Genomic DNA, 20,563 nt, shown 5'->3' on the forward strand with positions numbered 1-20,563 from the left:
CTTTCGGGTAATTCTGTATTACTTGTGATAAATATTTATGCTATCTGAATGGCAATTCACAGTGATGATTGTCAGTTACCCACGTGTCTGAGTGCCTTAAGCTACAACAAATTCAATCCAGTCAATTATGAAAAGAATATATACCATTTCTTGAAAAAAAACCCAACAAGCGTGTCCACAAAACATATGCTTAATTAAACGGCAGGGGTTAATAGTCCGGTTATTAATAGTTTATACGCATAGCGCTGTCTTTTGTGTCATTTGTTAACAATGGATGCTTATTATTACAGGAATTGATCCTTGACTGATTGGAAATGTCAACTCATCTCAATTCTGTGAGTAGATAGATATCTGTAATTTTCACACCACTCTTAGGATTTCAAGTATTTCACATCTTCTTGATTTTCATACCCAATTTCTTTCAAATAGGCATAAAAAAATCAGGATGATTTTTTTTCATTTTTGTTTTGTATTGAATATCATATTGAGATGTACAATTTTGGTCGGGATTAAGATATTCTTTGTAAGTTATATTGATACAGTATTATTACTGTAATTATATTATCACTTTGTAATCCTCTCTGTGTAATTATGAATCACCTTACCTTTCCACTAATTAAAGACAGAATACTAATTACATTTTAAAATTAAAACTAAAAATCTACAGAATAAGGATAAGGCATTATCGTACTGAATATGTCTATGCAATTGTTTTCCGGGTTTTAATTCATTCTCAAATGATTTCTAAAAAAAAAATTGAATCACAGATTTTTACACGATATTGCAAAACGCTGGTCTGAATGTTTACAGGAAATACTAATTCTCTCTTTGTACTGGCCTGGACTTAATTCAAATTGTTTCACAATCACTTTTTACCTTGCCTCTGCAGATAAATAAGAGCTATATATATATATTTTTAAAAAGTAAGATTAGGTAATTTCAACTCCTACAATGTAAATATTACATTTATATGATTGAACAAAGCAATTGGTAGAAACCATGCATGTCTTTTATATTGAGACCCAACCAAATGATGTATTTGCAAACAGAATCATAACGAAAATTATAGTTGCCTCTCTGCTATATAATCTTTGATATTAAAATCTATAAAGTTCAAATGATATCAGCTGTAGGTGCAATAAAAGGTTTGATTGATCAAGAACATCGTTTCCAATGATGTAATGGGCCCACGTCTGGCGAGTCGTTCTACAGGTTTCAAAATTTGTTCCGCTTTGTCAAGATCCGCCATTTGTCATTATTTAACTCTGTGATGACCTATATATTATGTTATTATTCTACAGTAAATGGATTTTCAAGGTAAGTTTTCAGGAACTATATACCACAGATGAGTATTAAAGCGGAAAGAATTTATTGTCTTAATACGAATGGACAAACTGTTACACGATGTGAAAATGACATTAAAAAAAGTGCTAGACATTATTCCCCTATTACAACCTTCGATGTATCAACGAATGTGAAAGACGCACACTTATGTCAACCTGTTAAAGGTAAGTGATCTTGTCAATGAATTAGACCTCTCACAGTCATGGAACCTCTTTAGGCCTAATTGCTTTTAAAATAATTTAATTGCGTAATTAATTTATTAAAGTAATCGACAAGCTAAGGTATTTTTCTTAAAGACATTTACAGTAAGTAACGTCCTTCGTAGTCATACTTATGTAATTGATTTAAGACGCATGGATTATATTCATTAACTTTTTTCGTTTGATATACAAATCCGACGTATTAAGGTCAGCTTTTTTTCTGGGCGTACATGTATTTAGGACCATCACAAGAATAATGTGTAAACTAAATAAAAGTTTTTCAGAGTAATTTCGACGATCAGGACAGAGTCTAGTCATGTACATATATCTTACTTCTTGTTTTGGCAAGTTCCTCAGTCATTGTATTACAAATCATGAAGGAATATTGTTTGTGAAATAGGTTAATGTATATCCCCACCTTTCAATTAAGTCAAGGTCGTTTCAAGGTCACCATAATTTGCCCCACTTTCTGAAACAAAACAAACATGTAATTTAAATGTACTTGAGATTACTTGCTCCAACTACGAAAAAAAAAAATCATTTGTATCATTCATAAAATAGAGGAGTAAGAATAAAGATCTTTTTATATTTTTTCCAGATGCCATAAATCAGATCACTACTTCAGGCTACATATTCGAATCCAAGCATGATAGGGAGTTAGAGAGAAATCGAATTATTTGTGAATAGGCAGAAACCACTCCTTGATATCTTCAACTTCATGAAAAGCAAAACAATTTCGCCAAATCATATAATATCTATATACAAAGAGGGCAAAGGATTTATAAATGGACAAAATTCGCCTTTTGGCATTTCTACGCAGCCATGTATTGGTATTCATTTTTAAATACATTTCTGGCGGCCTTGTTTTATATTTTTATGGCACATGGAAATGAAATGGGCAATGGTTGCATACCAGAGTGTAAAGTCACTAAGACCAATATAACTGACAACCATCTCCTCAGCCAAAATGATAAACCCCTGAAAACAGTTTCCATATCATTGTTCCTTGGACTGAAAGAAAATAACTGTTCCATTAAGAATCAATGTCTTTTGAATAGCACAAGGATTTTGGAACACTACAACTTTAGTGATGATTCTATTGTAAGTGTTTTTAACTTTCAGTGCTACACGCCTCTTATAATACAAATAACACCGTACACCGGTAGGCATAGGCCAAATATTATATCATATATCCAGGTGATAAAATGTCAGATGACAGAAGAATCTTTTTACATTCTCGGAAGCATGGTTCTTCCTTTTCACGTGCTTTTGATGGACACAAATCTTCCAACGATTGAAAGTAAAGGCACGAACAAATCAATGTGCAACCTGATGAAACAAGTGACAACACTATGGATATTTAATAAAGCTTCACAAGATAATGTGACAGACTTGGAAGACATTATAAACATGTTTCAGTGCAATCATGACTTTCCAAATATGAAAGATTTGACCATTCAGAACGTTAAGATCAATACGTCTTTATTCGATTTCAGTGCGAAATTTCCTAATCTAGTTTCTCTGGAACTTTCACTGACGGGACTTCAAAATCCAATTCAATTTCCTTGGAGTGATTCATCTCCTTTACTCAGTTATAATCTTTCATCTTCGGAATATCTGCTCAATCACTATGCTAAATCCTTACACATAACTGTAGAAAAGCATCATTTTCGTAGATATCTTAATCTGAACATGAATAATATTTCTATCTTACAGAACTACGAATTCGAAGGCAGGCTACAAGCACTGAAATTCTCAGGAAACGGACTAACGGAATTACCAGAGAATTTGTTTCAGAAATTGAAACAGATTGAACACATTGATATAAGTTTAAATAGCATAAAAAGACTCCCTTCCTCTTTATTTCGAGAACTTCCTTTGCTCAAGCATCTTGATTGCCACTCTAATAATTTGACAGAGATACAGATGGATCTATTTATTGATAACAAGGAATTAATCTATATGGACTTTTCACGTAACAGAATCGAGAGAATCCATAAAGATGTTTTCAGATTCATGGAGAATTTGCAAGAGTTGCATTTACAAAATAATAATATAGTTTCATTGGAAAATGTGGAGTGGCCTTTCTATTCGACGAAACTGGAATTTTTATATTTCGACGAAAATCCATTGATCCACCTACCAGACGTAGTATTCTACCTTAGAGCCATCAAACTGGCCAGCTTTAAATATACGCAAATTCATTTCACAAACTTTACTAAATATGTGAATAATCTAGAATATAGTTCGATAGCCGAACAATTAGTCAAAGGCTCCGTGCCCAAAAATGATCTTAGTTATAATGTTATCGTTAAAAATCCAAACTTGCTTCTCGATAATATCCTCGATAGAAACCGAAAAATTGATCTTACTGGAAGTAAAATAGACAACTTAAATATCGAATTTTTCGGAGAGCAACGAGAACTTAAGGAAAGATCAGGTAGAATGAAATTAAAGTTACTCTTGATTTTAAAGTACTTTGAAATCATTTTAGAAGGAACTCATCTTCGATGCGATTGTGGTATTACACACCTTAGTAGACTTGTGGCAATCCTCGAGAAGGATGGTTTGCTTGATGGAAAGGAGTATTTCTTCAACGATTGGAAATGCTCCACTCCCCAAGAATTTAAAGGGAAAAACATGCTGAAAATACAAGAATCAGATACGTATTGTGAGAGAACTATTACAAACTGCCCATCAAATTGTACTTGTTATTCCAGATCGATAACACACATAACGATTGTTGATTGTCGAAATCGACTATATCGGGACTTGCCCAAAATTTTACCGGAGGGTATTCTCGACCTCTGGTTTCAGCATAATAACATATCTACGATCAATGAAGAAAATTTACAGTATCTACCGAATATAAGACAACTTCTTTTATCCGAAAATCAGTTAACAAGAATTAGTGATGGAGCCATAAGTAAAATGACTCTTCTTAGTACGTTGTATGTGGATTCCAATTACCTTGTTTCTCTTCCTAGGGCACTCAGAAATATGCGGCTGATGTCCATGAATTTCATAAACAATCCATTAAAATGTGACTGTCATACGAAATGGATAAAACACTGGGTTCTAAAGAATAGCGATGTTGTGGAACGTGTGTCAGACATCACATGTAATGTAGATGATGAAGCAGAAAAGGGTAACTTTTTGATCCGAATTCCAGATGAAGATTTCGTTTGTTTAGAAGACTTTGACTCAGTTAAGCATGTAGTCATACCCAGCGTCACCAGTTCCTTGATACTGGTACTTCTCATCATTTTGCTGTGTTTGATGTATGTTTATAGGCTAGAAGTAAAGGTTTTACTGTATATTTACTTTGGAATCCATCCATTTGATAAAGATGATAAGGATGGAAAAGAAATCATTGATGTTTTGGTTCTTCATGCCCCGGATACGACGGAATGGGTGATGGAAAATGTTGTGAAGTACTTGGAATTTCAGAAAGATTATTACGTTGTGTGTGAAATGATGAGAGATTTTGTCGCTGGTTTTACCTATATGGAGAACATTGCAAGCATTGTAAAACATAGTAAGCGAATGCTGATAATTCTATCCCCCGAATTTATCGAAGACGACTTGTTAAAAGTAGCTTGGAATGAAGCGCAAGAAAAGATCAAAGAACTACGAACCAACTACGCCATTGTTGTGTGTCATGACGTAGTCTTGAAACAAGTAATGATAAAAGATATGCAGAGATATATTAAAAGAGGGCGATATATCGACGCAAATCAGGCGCTATTTCATGAAAAACTACTATACTCCATGCCACAGTATGAGGACCAGCATGGTAGAGTTAAAAGTCTTCCCGATATTAAAGACTTTATTCAGGCAACATACGGGGAAGAGGGATTCAATAATGACATGTACAAAAGACATGCTTTTGTTTCCTATTCCGATAGTGAAATGCCCTATATTATGAATGAATTAAGACCAACATTAGAAAATAATGGATATTTCTTATGCCTGCCTGATCGGGACTTTGTACCAGGTGCTTCAAAAGAGGAAAACATTTTAAAGGCTATTGACAGTTCCTTACATACATTGTTCATTCTTTCTGGTAACCACCTCGAAGACGAGTGGTCAGTTTTTACATTCAGAATAGCCAGTGAAAAGTCTTTACGTGTCCGAAGTAATCATTTAATTGTTATCATTGGTGAGGATGCTGACCTAGAAACCATGGACGAGGAAGTTCGATTTTACATCAAAACTCACGTGACTCTCAGAGTGAACGAGAAGTGGTTTATTAAGAAGTTATTAAACTCTTTACCAGAAGTTGACGCTCCTATCCTTGATGTGAATGACCAAGAGGATGATGATATTAAACACAATGTGCGCCATAAGCATCAGAAAGAAAGGGAGCCCAGGAGGGTGGTGGCTGAAATCAATCATTGTGCATATGACGATAATGGGATTGTTAATGGTATGGGAAATGGGTATGCAGGAAACAGGACGGTTAAGTTTATTAAGAACGATAATCATGCTTATGTCAATGATGAAGACTATCAAATTGAATTTACAGACATTTCCTTAGACGATGATGTTTAGTTCATACTTTATATCTTTTCATTGCTCACCAAAAAAGTTTTACGTTATTACACGTATGAATGAAATACTCATTTGTTCTGGGTGCTCAGATTTTGATTTTTTAAATGTATATTCTGAAAGTCAAAGGAGAGTGAAAATTACTTAAATTATTAAATATATTTTCTTTCTGTTTTCTCTTTTAGTTTAGGTAAATATACGAAACTCAATTTTTGTCGGCATAACAACAAATGTTAATTCCATATGTACAATTTGGAGTCAATAACTTACGAAAGGAAAATGAGATTAATCGTCGTAAGCAAAATGTTACCTGGCTTCAAGATCCTGAAGCAATTTAAAGCTTAAATCCGAATTTCATGTATTGTCATAACATTTCATTATAGAAAGCACATAAAATTTAAAAAGTTTTAAAAATCATTTTTCTTTCATGTTGTTAATTTTAATTTTGACTGTCAGTTTATAATATTCTTTTTTACGAATGTCTGGAATTTTAACTTAAGTCTAAGACTGCATCATTGTCCCAAAGCCGGAGGCTAGTGAAGGGCTTCCTGCATGGACAAAATATGGCTCTCAATGCAATTGAGAAATGAGGTTCTTTTGGAGTTGAACTATGTTCAATTTCCCTTGGCTTTCACTCACGAGCAAAACCACTGCGCGGGCAGTAAAGGTTATATAGCACCCTTCAGTGTGAGCCACTTTACTAAAAAGTGTACCATTACAATCAAAGGCAACTATATGCCTCCTCCAAAGAAATAACAACACAAAATCTTTACTTTTAATTTGACATGTTTTAAAAAAATAAAATAAAATTAGTTAAAACGAATAAATATACAAATTTATAAATTCCTACTTAATGAAAAAGGTGACGATAGCGAATTGGACAGTGATCGATCTTCTGTGAACAGGACATAAAACACGCCTCCCCCCCCCCATCCCCTGGAAATTCCTTAAATAATTGACAATTCAACTCCCAGGAATACATTCTATACTGTTATTTTAACTTGCGTACGCCTACAATGACACTGGATTTAGATTTAATTCCTCGAAAGAGCGCAATTTTCTTTTTGATGTGCCGAAGGCTGGGAGAAATATGGAAATATTCTTTGGTTAATTTCAAAGATACTGCCATGATATTCATCATTTATTTAACTGTTCGATGGATTCGATGGATATTTAGAAGTTTTAAAGATTGCAGATTGATGGCTGAAATTTTCATATATAATATTGAATCTTTTATATTGAAATTTCAAAAGAGTAAAAGAGTTACCCAGAGTAAAATAGTGTTACTCGGTTTATTTTTCCACGATAGAGTACTTGGGAATGTGACATATCAAAATCTTCACCAGTAATCACCATCAAAAAGTTTTTGCTACTTCATAATTTTGAAAGGGAAAATGCACCTGGCAAGATTTGAAGCATATTTGGAAGTAGGAATCTGTATCTAACTGATCCCTACACATTTTATCAAGTTATCAAGGAAGAGAGTTAGTAAGCGTTAGGTGACGCTATACACTTATTATGGAATAGTCAGAATGATTTATAGAATGTATCCTTGTGGTATAATCCATGCAGGTTAATATTAGATGTATAGGGGCTTTGAATGATTCTGCAAAACTATTAAAACCTTATCACTCATCCAGAAAATAAGGGCACTTGCAATACAATTTAATACAATCCCTATTTGATAAGGAATGACAAAGCATGATAAATAATGCTGGAAATGTATCTGTGTCAAATGCAGAAATTGGAAAAAATTGCAACTTTAAGGACATATGACACACAAAAAATGGATGCCTGGAATGATATATATATATATATATATATATTTTACTTCGGTTCTAATGAAAAAAGTGAATTTAACAGTGATCGATCTAAAAAAAATCTATAAACAATAGAAATCTGTGAAGAGGGCATAAACACGGAAACCCTGGAAATTCCAGAGGTGGGTGCCTTGGAGGAGTAAGCATCCCCTGTTGACCGGGCATACCCGCTTTGAGCCTTATGTATTGATCAGGTAGACGGAGCATTCGGTAATCATGTTCAGTATAAAAACAAAGGCCTAACAATTGTTATGAAACACGTTTGCCAAAATATGACCCAATGATAGGTTACCTTTGCTAACAATGTCATTATTATGACCATAGAACTTACGAAATTCTGACTTTAAACGAAGTTCTTGAAATCCCTGTAATATTAACTTATTTGTCAGTAGCCTCCCTCTGTTTAAAAATTAATCGTACTCGGAGTATGCTCCTGAGTATGGAATAAGTTGGAAGATGTTAACACCATATGCAGGATATTACTACATAAATAAGGAAAGTTGACGAAGGAAAAGCCGAAGTTTTCTCGTTTGTTATACAATTTAGTTGTTTGTTGGCCCTTTTCAGTAAAATATCCAAATATGAAACTGATGTGGCGGACTCTGGGGTGTCTTTTATTCAAGTTCAATGGGATATATTGAGTCGAGATATGAACGGAAATAACTATTGTTAATTGATAATACGTCGTTTATCTGAATGTCGAGTTGAAGGCCACTGCAAGTGTTATTTTTCTCACGTAGAAGTTTTTGAAGAAATTCTACTGTAAGGGACAGATCGGTTAATAAAGAAGCACAATTATTGCCCATCTGAATTCCAACAGCTTGTTGGAAGGCCTGGTCTCCGAAGACTACATAAATGCTGTCAACGAGGAACTCTACTATCCTTTTAATATCAAATTTTTGTATGTAGAATCAGAGTCATTCTTAACAAAGTAATTTTGTTAGTGACGAATTGCAATCACAAGATACCAAAATTTCTGACTTTCATTTTTATTGAAGAAGCAGTTGTCTATGATATCAAAAAGTTTAGTTTTTAATTTATCGTCAGGAATTGGTTGTACCAATTGCGTCCCGTTATAAGCAGACCTTTTTTTGTATTCATATGAAGCAGAATTTGTCCAAAATCTTGTACGTGAAAAAGAAGAAAACACTTGCTGTGGCCTTCAACTTGACATTTAGATATATCGACAACGTATTGTCAATTAACAATGGCTATTTCCATTCTTATGTCGATACGATATATCCCGGTGAGCTTGAGATAAAAGATACCACAGAGTCTGACACATCTCTTTCATATTTGAATATTTTACTTGAAAAAGACGTTAATTGTAATCTAACAAACAAGCTTTATGATAAACGTCAACTTCCCTTACTTATGCAGTAATATACCTTCATCACTTGCATACGGGTAATATATCTCTCAGTTGATTCGATACGCAAGAGCATGCTCTACGTATGAAAAATTTCTAAAACGAGGTAAATTATTGACAAACCAGTTGATGAAACAAGAATATCAGCAGTCTCGTTTAAAGTCATTTCGTAATTTCTATGGTCGATACAATGACCTTGTCAGCAAATACAATTTATCATTGAGTCAGATGCTGACTGACGTTTTTCATACTAATTGTTAGGCCATTATTTACATACTGAATTGTCGACGGATTTTTCCGTTATTACCCGATCATGACAAGGAGCACACGGCGCGTGTGACCCATTCGCCAGGGGATGCTCACTCCTCCGTGGCACCTCATCCCACCTTTAATGTTTGGAGGTCCGTGTTTGCTCTGCTCCTATTTTGTATTGTTTAATGAACTTTTGAGCTTGAATACTGTTCGTTATCTCCATATATTTCATTGTTTAAATTGTAGAAAAGTAGTATGTTTTGGTGTTACTGACTTGAGAAAACGGATGATTTTAAATTTTCTAAAGTTTTTTGGAGGCTTTGAGAATCCACATTTGATTTACACCACTTCTAGAATATGTTGTAGTACAGTACGTCTGAACTTTCCCCTTTACAGCAGTTAATATTTTTGTAAGAACCCTAACCAAAAAAAAAAAAAAAAACAACTACTATCGTTAATTATAGTAAATCAAAGTGTCAAAGTGATCACTATAGTAAATCCACGTTTTCACCATAGTAAATCAAAGTTTTCATAGTGATCACTAAAGTAAATCAAAGTTTTCGTAGTTATCACTTTAGTAAATCAAAGTGTCAAAGTTATCACTTTAGTAAATCAAAGTGTCAAAGTTATCACTATAGTAAATCAAAGTTTTCATAGTGTCAAAGTTATCACTATAGTTAACTATAGTAAACTATAGTTAACTATAGTATTTTTTTTTGTTAGGGTCGAGTGAAGATTGGTGCTTGGTAGAGCAATGCTGAATCCTTCAGTGTGTCTCTGTTTGTATGGAATTTTATGATATTAAGGAATCCAGCCAAGGTAGTATAGATCTAGGTCACCTTGGTTGACTGGAATCAGAAGTATTAAATATTCTAAATGATGCGAATATCAAATTTCTAAGTTATTAGGAAACTGTATACTTTGATGATGTTTAAATTTCAACCTTTTCGCAGTTACCCTTTTAGATGTATTAACTTTTTATCACTTTATAGGACATTATTGTAAAACTTTGAACTAAAAAATTGAATCTATGTGGCTAAACCTATTCATTTTACTTAAATAAATATGAATTTAGTTTTAATTACCATGACTTTAAAAAAAAAAAGTTTGTGTCATTAGTCCTTAAGACAGGCTGGACGTAGTGAATGAAATGTGAAAATAACAAACAGTAATCAGGCTCAAAAGGCCAATTAAACAATACAATTAATATAAGAGAAAACACGAACCTCGGAAACATAGGTGGGATCAGGTGCCATGGAGGTGAGCATCCCCTGTTGACTGGTCACACCTGTCGTGTGCTTCTTGTCATCAAAGAGTAAAACTCGTAGTCAATTCAGAGTGAAATTTATGGCCTAACAAAATCATTGAAAGCCGCTGGTCAACAATTCAACTCAACGATATATTATACCCCAACAAAAAGTACAGAAGTAAACTAAATGTTTACAATAGTTAACAATGGACTTTTCCGAGAAGCGCTGACTTTTATAAAAGACGGCTTACTTTTACACTAGGACAGTATATGGAAGCTCTTTTGCGATATAAATATTAAGCTTAACAGTTAATTAAACGATAATAATGGTCCATTTCAGAGCACATATTACGTTGTCTAGGAAGGGAACGGCAACTATCCTACCCTCAACCCCCTCCCTTCCCACATTGACCAACTTTTGCTTAGTTTTCCTTCCGGAATGTTTTTTCTTCCTTATTTGATTCCTTCAAAAAATGAGATTAAAAGGAGATACTAACCCTCAAGATAAATAAATAAAGCTACGTAATTCTGCCTCCCATCATCACTTGCGTTGATTGCATACCAGTTAATCATGTAGTGCCCCAAACAAAATACCTATAACCAACTATTAAGGTTTTCTTATCTATTATCAATGCCGTACCTCCGTACATAAAGCAGGTTTAAATGTAAGTCGTCGACTGTAAAAGTCAGTGCTTCTCGCAAAAGTCCATTAGTATCAAAGTTTTCACTATAGTAAATCAAAGTTTTTACTATATTTAATCAAAGTATTTTGACTATGAGTTTCAAATTGTTATTTTTTTTTCACCTCTACAAGCCATTTCTTACATTAAAAGAAAATATTACTTATATATTTACATATTATTTGAAAGTATCAAAGTATTTACTATAAATTTTAATAAACTATAGTTAACTATAGCAAATATTTGTTAGGGTATTTGCTAACAGGGTCATTGTATTGTCCGTAGAATTTCCGAAAGTTAACTTTAAACGAAATTGTTAATATCTTTAAGAAAACCTCAATAAGAAACGAATAACTAAAAACTGACAAAATACTTCATAGTGAAACTGTGCACAATCGCAGGTGGGTGATTCACTTGTTCGATCATTTTAACTATGTTTCCTCCTAGCAAAGTAATAAATACATCTGTTCTACTGCTTGGAAAATTTTAACAAAACCACATAAAATAAAAAATTACAGATAAAACTATCCTGTACTACACGAATATTTTTGTATTTTTTGATTGGAGGAGAATTAAAAATGGTCATTTAACAGAACAGTAAAATTAGTAATGAAATCCGCGATTGATAAACCGTCGTGAAACACGCATAGAAAGATAATAAAATTTATTTCCGTATTTTTTAATCATGGCCGATAATAGTCTTGCTTTTCTATTATAATTACAAACACTTTGATGAATGCACTTTTGTTTGCTTGAAAGAAATTTCGTTTAATGTATTTCATAGCGTAATAAAGCAGAGCGTAGGCATATTTGAGGTTTTGTGTATCATGAACAGATGATAGATATTAAGTACATTTCTGAAAGAACCGTTCATTTCCCTTTCAAGCAAAGCATAATTTTTAATTTATTGTTATCATTTTTAAAGGAATATATGTTTTAATGGAGTACATCGTAGAACGATGATTATCAAAATTTAATTAAAAAAAGAAAATAATGCGAGAGTAAAATAAGTATTGACTTTACTTTTGCCCCAATAGTTAGGGCGGTTACAGAAAAAGAAGAAGAAGAGGACTTTGTTGAACTTTACATCACGCATATCACTCCTATGTTATCAATTCCTAAGATGATCATTTTATTCATATAAGTTGTAATAAGTAAGACTTATTATTGAGGCTTTCAAAATGGAAAAAAAAAGATGAGTGTTAAAGATATTCATATCTCGTAATCATCATGATAGTGTTGCCTGACTCATGCACCTTCCAATTTTTACCACGTTAGTTTTCTAATCGCTCTTTTATTATATATATATTTCCAAGGCTTGGTAAATAAGGCTAATAAGTGAGCATATACATATACAAAACCGACATTGTTAAACGTCGCAAACAAAAAACAAACAAATCAATTTTAAATATATAAAAATAAATAAAATTTTAGCAGATAAATTTCATGTAACACTTTTTCCTTCTATTTCTTTTGGAAAACATATCATTCCGTGTTCCTTCTTATTATTGTATTGAATAAAAAAATCGAATTAAAAATTTTAAATACTTTCAATCATTGTTTTAAACCAATTCTGGATAAAATTATTCTTTTTTTTTTTAACAGACTGATTACAAGATATTTGAGAAATGGGCACACCCAATTTATTTATAATTATATATATTGATGTATTGCACTGAGGAATGTAAATATACACCAAAAACTGCTTCGTTTTTGAAAAAGCACCAGAAAATTTATGTGCATATTGCTGTTTTTCTATGAAATTGTTTAGGGAAATGTTCATCATGACGTCACAATACATAAAAGTGCAAACCAGTCGCCTCATGTCAATGTTTAATGCTTTCCCTTAAGTACGATCTCGTGATTCTGGTGTGTTTTTTCTCCACAACGATAGCTTTTGCATTTTGGGAAATCCTTTTTATCATGCAAAAGTATAAGGTATGTTTCTTTTCTTTTTTTTTTTTAGCCAAGGAGTTGTATTTTGTGTATTCATACGAGAATAATTAGAATGTGATAAATTAGATAAAATTCAGACTCTCATTTTTTTTTGTGAAAACAGAATTAATCAAATACACCTGCACAAAAATTATCTCGTTATTTCACTCCTGTCTCCCGCAAGTGTTTATAACTTTAGTATGAACAGTAAGTTTATTGCTTTTTAACGCAACAAATATAATCTGGAACGAGTTTTTCGTAAATTGTCAAACCCTATTTTGTTTAAACGTCAATTAATTTTTCTTAGGATGAAAAACAAGAGAAAAAATAATAATGATTGAAAAATACCAAGATTGATGTACGAGGGGTTTCCTTTTGGAGAGTCTTCGGAAACTCACGATCGTACGGAAGCCCATTTAGGACCTATCAAAAATATTTTCAAATTCGATATAACGAATTGTAGAATTTGTTATGACGAATTTAATTCGTTATAATAATTTCTTTGAATTCATTATAACGAATTTAATCTGATACAACAAATTTGCTGAATTCGTTATAACGAATTAAAAAATTGTTATAACGAATTAAATTCGTTTAAACGAATTCTACAATATGTTATAACAAATTTAATTCGTTATAACGAATTGAACAATTTGTTTTAACGAATTTAATTCGTTAAATCAAATTCAACAATCAGCGCCTATAGAAAAGAAATATGTATGAATTCGATATAACGATTTGTTGAATTCGTTTTAACGAATTTAAATCGTTATAACAAATTAGAGAATTCGTTTTAACGAATTTAATTCGTTATAACAAGTTTCAGAATTCGTTATAACGAATTTAATTCGTAATAACAAAGTTTTAAATTTGTTATAACAAATTCAACAAATTTGTTGTAACAGATAAATTCGTTATAACGAATTCAAAGAAACTGTTATAACGAATTGAATTCGTTATAACAAATTCAACAATTCGTTATATCGAATTCAAAAATTATTTTTCATAGGTCCTAAAAGGGCTTCCGTACGATCGCGCTTGCGTCTCTTTTTTTTTTTTTTCATTTACTCTTCTCAGAAGTTTCTCATAAATATTCTCAATAGTTTCAAATACTTTCAAAAGAAAGGGGACAGGCTATGAGTTTCCGGCGATTTTTTTGCTACTTAGACTATAGACTAAACTAAACATTAATCTTGTGAAATTACATTTGGCCGTGTTTCATACCAATTATTAGGCCTTTGTTTTTAATACTGTTTGACCAGAGAATATTCCGTCTATCTGATAAATTCAAAGGGCTCAAGGCGGGTGTGACTGGTCAACCGGGGATGCTTACTCCTTCTAGGCACCTGATTCCATCTCCGGAATTTCCAAGGTCCGTGTTTTATGCCCTGTTTACATATTTGTATTGCTTGTAAATTATTTTGAGATTGATCACTGTTCGTTATCTGCATCTTTTTCATGTATTTATTGTTCGATAAATTATTGCACAGTAAAGAGCACATTTTATGACCAGCACTTAAAATCACCAGCATCAGCATGTATCATCCAATATCAACATGTATCAGTCAGCGTCAGTATGTTTCAACCCTCGTCAGCATCCATTAACCACCAACAGCAGTATCAGCATATATCAGCCAGTATCAGCATGTATCAGCCAGAATAAAGATTATAAGTCAGCGTATTTAATATTACTAGCACAAAATCAAAATGAGTAAAATTGATCAATATTTATAATTAATAGTGATCTAATCAACATAATCCAAATTTCAAAATCAGCACAAATATAGTGAATTTAGTCAACTTAACATTTATTGAGAATATATTCAAAAGTATTTATCGGTTTAAAACCAATGCAATGTTCAGAATTGATTGAATACAAGCAGCCAAGAATTATAGAAAATCGAAATAAATAAAGCTACAGCAAGATATCATAAGTGCAAACAAGTGCAAGTGTTATTTGATTAACAGTATATAAATGATCCTAATACATGTATCAGTTTTGTAAATACGTAAAGTCAAAATAGCTTATTTTCCTTTTCTGTCATTATCTTTATTTATAATACATTGTTTCTTTTTTATCGTGGGAGTAATACTGTAAGTACATTAAGTACATTAGATATATATACTGTAAGTACATTAAAACAAATTCGAATAGTTTTTGTTCAACTTTTGTTCTAACTGGAAAAATTACCAAGATGTTATTCTCTCTCTCTCTCTCTCTCTCTCTCTCTCTCTCCAAGTAAGAATCATTTTATGAACAACTGTCATATTTGTGACGCCAGGGTCAAAGATTAACATAAATTCTGTAGAAAGAGTCTAACATATTTGTGACTACAGTGTCAAAGATTAATATAAATTCTGTGGAAAGGAGTCTTGTCTTATATTCTCTAAGCATTTAGCATCCTATATGCATGAATTAATCCTACGAGAAAAATGATTATAACCTCAATACCTCGTTGGAAAATGTAGGACACTTGCTTTTCTGTGTCTTTAATTCATCAGACTTTTTTCTGATGTGTTAAATTTCGGCTATGAAATTCTTTCATGATTTGATTAACACCTCTTGTAGTTGATTTGTTCTCTAGACTTAAAATAAATATATTTTTAGAAAGAAGATTCAATAAATGTAATTTAATCATTCTCATTTTTAGATAAATTATTGGTCTTAGTCTCCTAAAATTCAGGAGGAAAAATCCAAATGTTGAATTAAACTTTATTACTGAAAAGGAAATAAATTCATTGAAAGTACATGAAGTAAGTGTGAAATCACTAAATTTTGAGGAGGTTTATTCTTCATTGTTTTTTGTTTTTTTTTTTGTTTTGTTTTTTTTTTTTGTGAAAGACCCACTTATGCATGTCCTCCACGAAATGTAAAATTTTAAATATGTAAACACGCATAACTTTTTCAACCACGAAATCAAATTCCTTTGAACCAATGTTTGTCTTCAAACCACGACATTTCAATATAATGAAAACATGTGATTTTACAGTATATGATCTGATTGACGTTTTTCATACTAATTGTTGGGTCATTATTTAAACAATAAATTGTCTATGGATTTTTCCGTTTGCCCGATCACGACAATGAGCACACGGCGGGTATGCCCCGGTCAATAGGGGATGCTTTCTCCTCCATGGCACCTAATCCCACATCTGATGTTTTTAAGAAGTCCGTGTTTGCTTTGCTCCGAATTCGTAGCGTTTCAATAGACGTTTGGGCTGGATTACTGTTCGTTATCTCAATATTTCACTAGAATGTATCGTATATGCTTGACCTAAAGATAAAAAGACCTATATGACTTTAGTTGCTATGATGTTTCAATCTTCGCTTTCAAGATACTATTTTGGTTTTGGTAATGTTCAGAATAAATATTAGGCCGAGAGTACTCCCCCCTTATCCTTTATCTAAGATTTAACTTTATCTTTGAAAATCCTGCCGATTTTTTATTCACATCAAAGGATTTTCCTTTGAAGCTGAAATGGAAAAGCATTTATAAGTCTAATTTTTGTTTCACGGTCACGGGGGGGGGGGGGGGGGGGGAGAGATGTTTTAAGAATATTTTCCGTTGATTTCTATAGTGAAAAACACAAGTTTTACCAAAATTATAGAGTTATCTCTCGTTGTTTTCCCAAGAAGTAATGTTTTATGAAAATTCACATAAATTTCTATATAAATATGAAAAATCATTCAAATGTGTTAACTTTTGAAAATTGACTTGGAGATAGGCGGGAGAACAATACTATCGTTCGCGGTTCTTTCTCATGATTAAAAAAATCCCAAAAGTCTTTTGTCTCATATTTAAAAAAAAGAAGAATAGGCTCAGTAGACTCTTCATTAAAAACAAAAATGTTAGGAATACAAGTACAAGTGTACTGGATGAATAATGAAATGTAGCTGAAATAAATGTAATTACAAACTTCTATCAATTAATTCTATTAATTATAAACACGGCATGTAAAGATACTGACTTAATGATAAGAACACCAAAGGCATTATCAACAATTCCAAATTTACATTTATATAAAACTGTGATCTTTACGAGATTTTTGTGTGACCGGTCGACAGAGGATGTTTACTCCTCCTAGGCCCTGATCCCACCTCTGGAATTTCTAGGGGTCTTTGTTTTTGTGATGTTTGTTTTTCTGCCCTGTTCACAGATTTGTATTGTTTGTAGGTTTTATGATATCGATCACTTGTTTTGCAAATATTGCAATGAAGATCTTTGCATTTTCAGGAACATCTTTGACTTGTGATCCGCCACTAAGTATTCGAGATAATCGTCGACATCTGGGGATTAAAACTTCGTTGTCTGGTATAAGCGCGTCTTCAAAAATGCGGGAGCGAATCTTCTCAAATAAAACTGGAAATAGCTCTTTGCCTAAATTTTATCCAGCATGTATTCATACTCATAACTGAGCGGATCAAAGCTCATAGAGTCTAATTTATTATGCAAATCGGCCTGGGGCTCATTTTGGGTGCGTGTCAGTGGCGACTTTTTAGTAAACTCATCAATTTCGCCATCCTCCTCTAAAGAAATACCATCCTCATAAGGATCGGACTATGAACTGTCGTCTTCATAACAATCTTTATCAATAGCCCCTTTCTCATGCTTTTCTAAAGTTTGCTATAACCATCCCATGACTTTTTAGGGGTCGCCATCTTAGCCACACAGCGCACTAGTATAGTTTTAGCATAATTGCCACCTTGGCCCAAATCTGCCCCTTCTGGTCAACAATGTAGAGTACTTATATCATCACCTAGGATATACATAAAAGTAGGGTAGATAACGAACAGTGATCAGGATTAGTGGTGTTCCAATCATCGATTATAATCGAAAGTCAGTCGAATACAAATTTTTTATTCTGATTAATCGGTTTATTGTTTTATTTTACAAGCGGAATAGTTTTTAAGCCAAATGTTCCAGCCACCGAATTGCTGTTAACTTATTTGTGTATCGTAATGGTGCAGATAAACAGTCAATTGTAATCATACCCGTGTAACAAAGCACATTCCCGGGTATGGACGTACTTTAGGTTCTACGTACAAAATGAACGAAGGGCCAGCTGGATCGCCACAGAAAGTAGTCATTTACCCATTTATTCTTACCATTTACTTATTTAAATTGATAGACTTTTTAAATGTCCAATTATAATCGATAATTAATTAGTTACAATAACCCAATCATCGATTATGAAATTTTTACCAATTCCCAGCACTAATCATGACTAAAAGTCCATTTAAACAATACGAACAATGGCAGAGCCAACACGGTCTTCTAAAACAGAGGGTGGAGCAGCTAAGAGCTGTGCCCCTTGTCACTTTCGGGTAAACAAACAAATTTATATATAATTTAGTGTGAAAGAATGACCTTACAATTTGCATATGTAAGACGTCTATCAACATTGGACCTAACAAATACAAAGCCAAATGGAAGATGGAAGATCTCCTTCTTTAATTAGAAGCCAGGGAGAATATTTCTTATACCTTACTTCAGTTTTATGAAATAAAATTTTGCTTTCATTGCATGTGCTGAAGTGCACTCATGAAATTTCAAATTCCAAACGTACTACACGTATATATAGAGGTGTGATCAACATCAATGGTTCATTGTTTGTGTTTTATATATATTAAGCAATAATAGGGTCATCTACGTTATTTCCTTGAAGCAAAATAAGACTCCTGTCTGTTTTCCAATCTGTAAAATTAATTAGAGATGATAAGTAACACGGCGATATGATACAATCGACAGACTACATCAATACATTTACATTAGAAATGTTTCCTTTAGATGTTAACCAGAGTATAAAAGGTTTTGACTGGACATATTACAAAGCTTACTATTTTATTTTTTTCTTTTATTTAATTGATCAGGTTGAATGCCTTAAAAATCCTAGATTAACAAAAAAAAAAAAACAAACAAACAAACAAACAAAAAAAAAAACAAAAAAAAAAAACAAACAAAAACGAAAACAAAAAAAAAAAAAAGAAAAACCCTTTCATACAATATTGATTTTTAGGTCACTTCTGGGGAGTATTTCTCGTAAAATTGTGGCGAAGAAATAATTCTATCTAGTTTACCTTGTTAACACTTGAAATATAATAAATTTGCTTCATGATTTCATTTCAGTGTTATTTCATATCTAGTAGCAAAGCTTAAATACCCTGATCACAAAGGGAGTTTATAGAAGGGTATACAAAATGAGATTTTGAGATAATTTAAGGAACAATTTTAAATCAAAATCAAGAAAAAAAAAATAACGAATAGATATACAAGTGAATTATAATCTCATTATAATCACCGTTTAATTATTAAAAAAACCCAACATTTTTTCCATCCAAAAACGGCATTTGTTTAACTTACTATCCCCTGTAGCCGAAACCCAGAGTTTGCAATCTGTGTACATCTATTTATAGGAAAGGAAATGGACAAACACAGCATACAATTTGCCTATAGCTTCAAATGTATAAAAGTCATATTAAATTTTTGAGTTAAGTACTTAGAGTAAAGTAGGTATGAAAGTATGAATAACAAAAGTTTTCTTAGGATTTTTTTTTTTTTCGGAAAAAGAAATTTTATGATTTTAAAAAATGTGATTTTCTTCGGCTTCGAACCAAAGCTTGAGTTTCCATTTCCAATAAAGACTAACATGCTAACCACTACGCTATATAGCGCATGAAAAAAAGTTATTTGAAATGTGTTTGGGATATGACCTTTGACTAAAATGGACCAAATATTTGTCGAAAAGATACGAATGTTCTGTTATTAAAATGTTTTTAAGGCATAGTGGGTCTTTGCTCCATGTTTTTGTAAACCGAAGCGTATATATTTTATGCATACTTTGAGCATAATCTTCCCAGACAATGCAGCGAAGATCCTCTCATATGGAACATTTGTGTTATAGTGTGAAGAAATGATCATTTTTGCCCTCTTTGGTGTGTATATGCTACACTGTATTTCATTGACAAACAATTTCAATCTTTGGGATTATGGCAAATCGTGGAGATTTTACATAAAGTATGCGTTATTGTTGAATGAAATATCAAAGACAGTGCTGCCATAATTGAGATATAATTTTTCAATTTCTTAATTGTCGCCCTAAAGGCATTTTCCTCACCTTCTTCGCCCATCTTCTTTCCGAAATTTTCTTAAAAATAATTGATT

At 32.5% G+C, this 20,563-nt stretch overlaps 1 protein-coding gene across 1 annotated transcript; it reads left to right on the forward strand.

The window, feature by feature from the left end:
- Positions 1 to 294: 294 nt before the first annotated feature.
- LOC133174817 (toll-like receptor 7) lies at positions 295 to 6,362 on the forward strand. The gene is made up of 2 exons (XM_061309917.1): positions 295 to 335; positions 2,143 to 6,362. Exon 2 carries the CDS (start codon positions 2,367 to 2,369, stop codon positions 6,096 to 6,098), a length of 3,732 nt encoding a protein of 1,243 aa, XP_061165901.1. The 5' UTR covers positions 295 to 335; positions 2,143 to 2,366; the 3' UTR covers positions 6,099 to 6,362.
- The last annotated feature ends 14,201 nt before the right edge of the window (positions 6,363 to 20,563 follow it).

This window comes from Saccostrea echinata, unplaced genomic scaffold (assembly GCF_033153115.1).
Source record: "Saccostrea echinata isolate AGI-Se365-2 ecotype Australia unplaced genomic scaffold, CSIRO_AGI_Sech_v1 ptg000059l, whole genome shotgun sequence".
Lineage (NCBI taxonomy): Eukaryota > Metazoa > Mollusca > Bivalvia > Ostreida > Ostreidae > Saccostrea > Saccostrea echinata.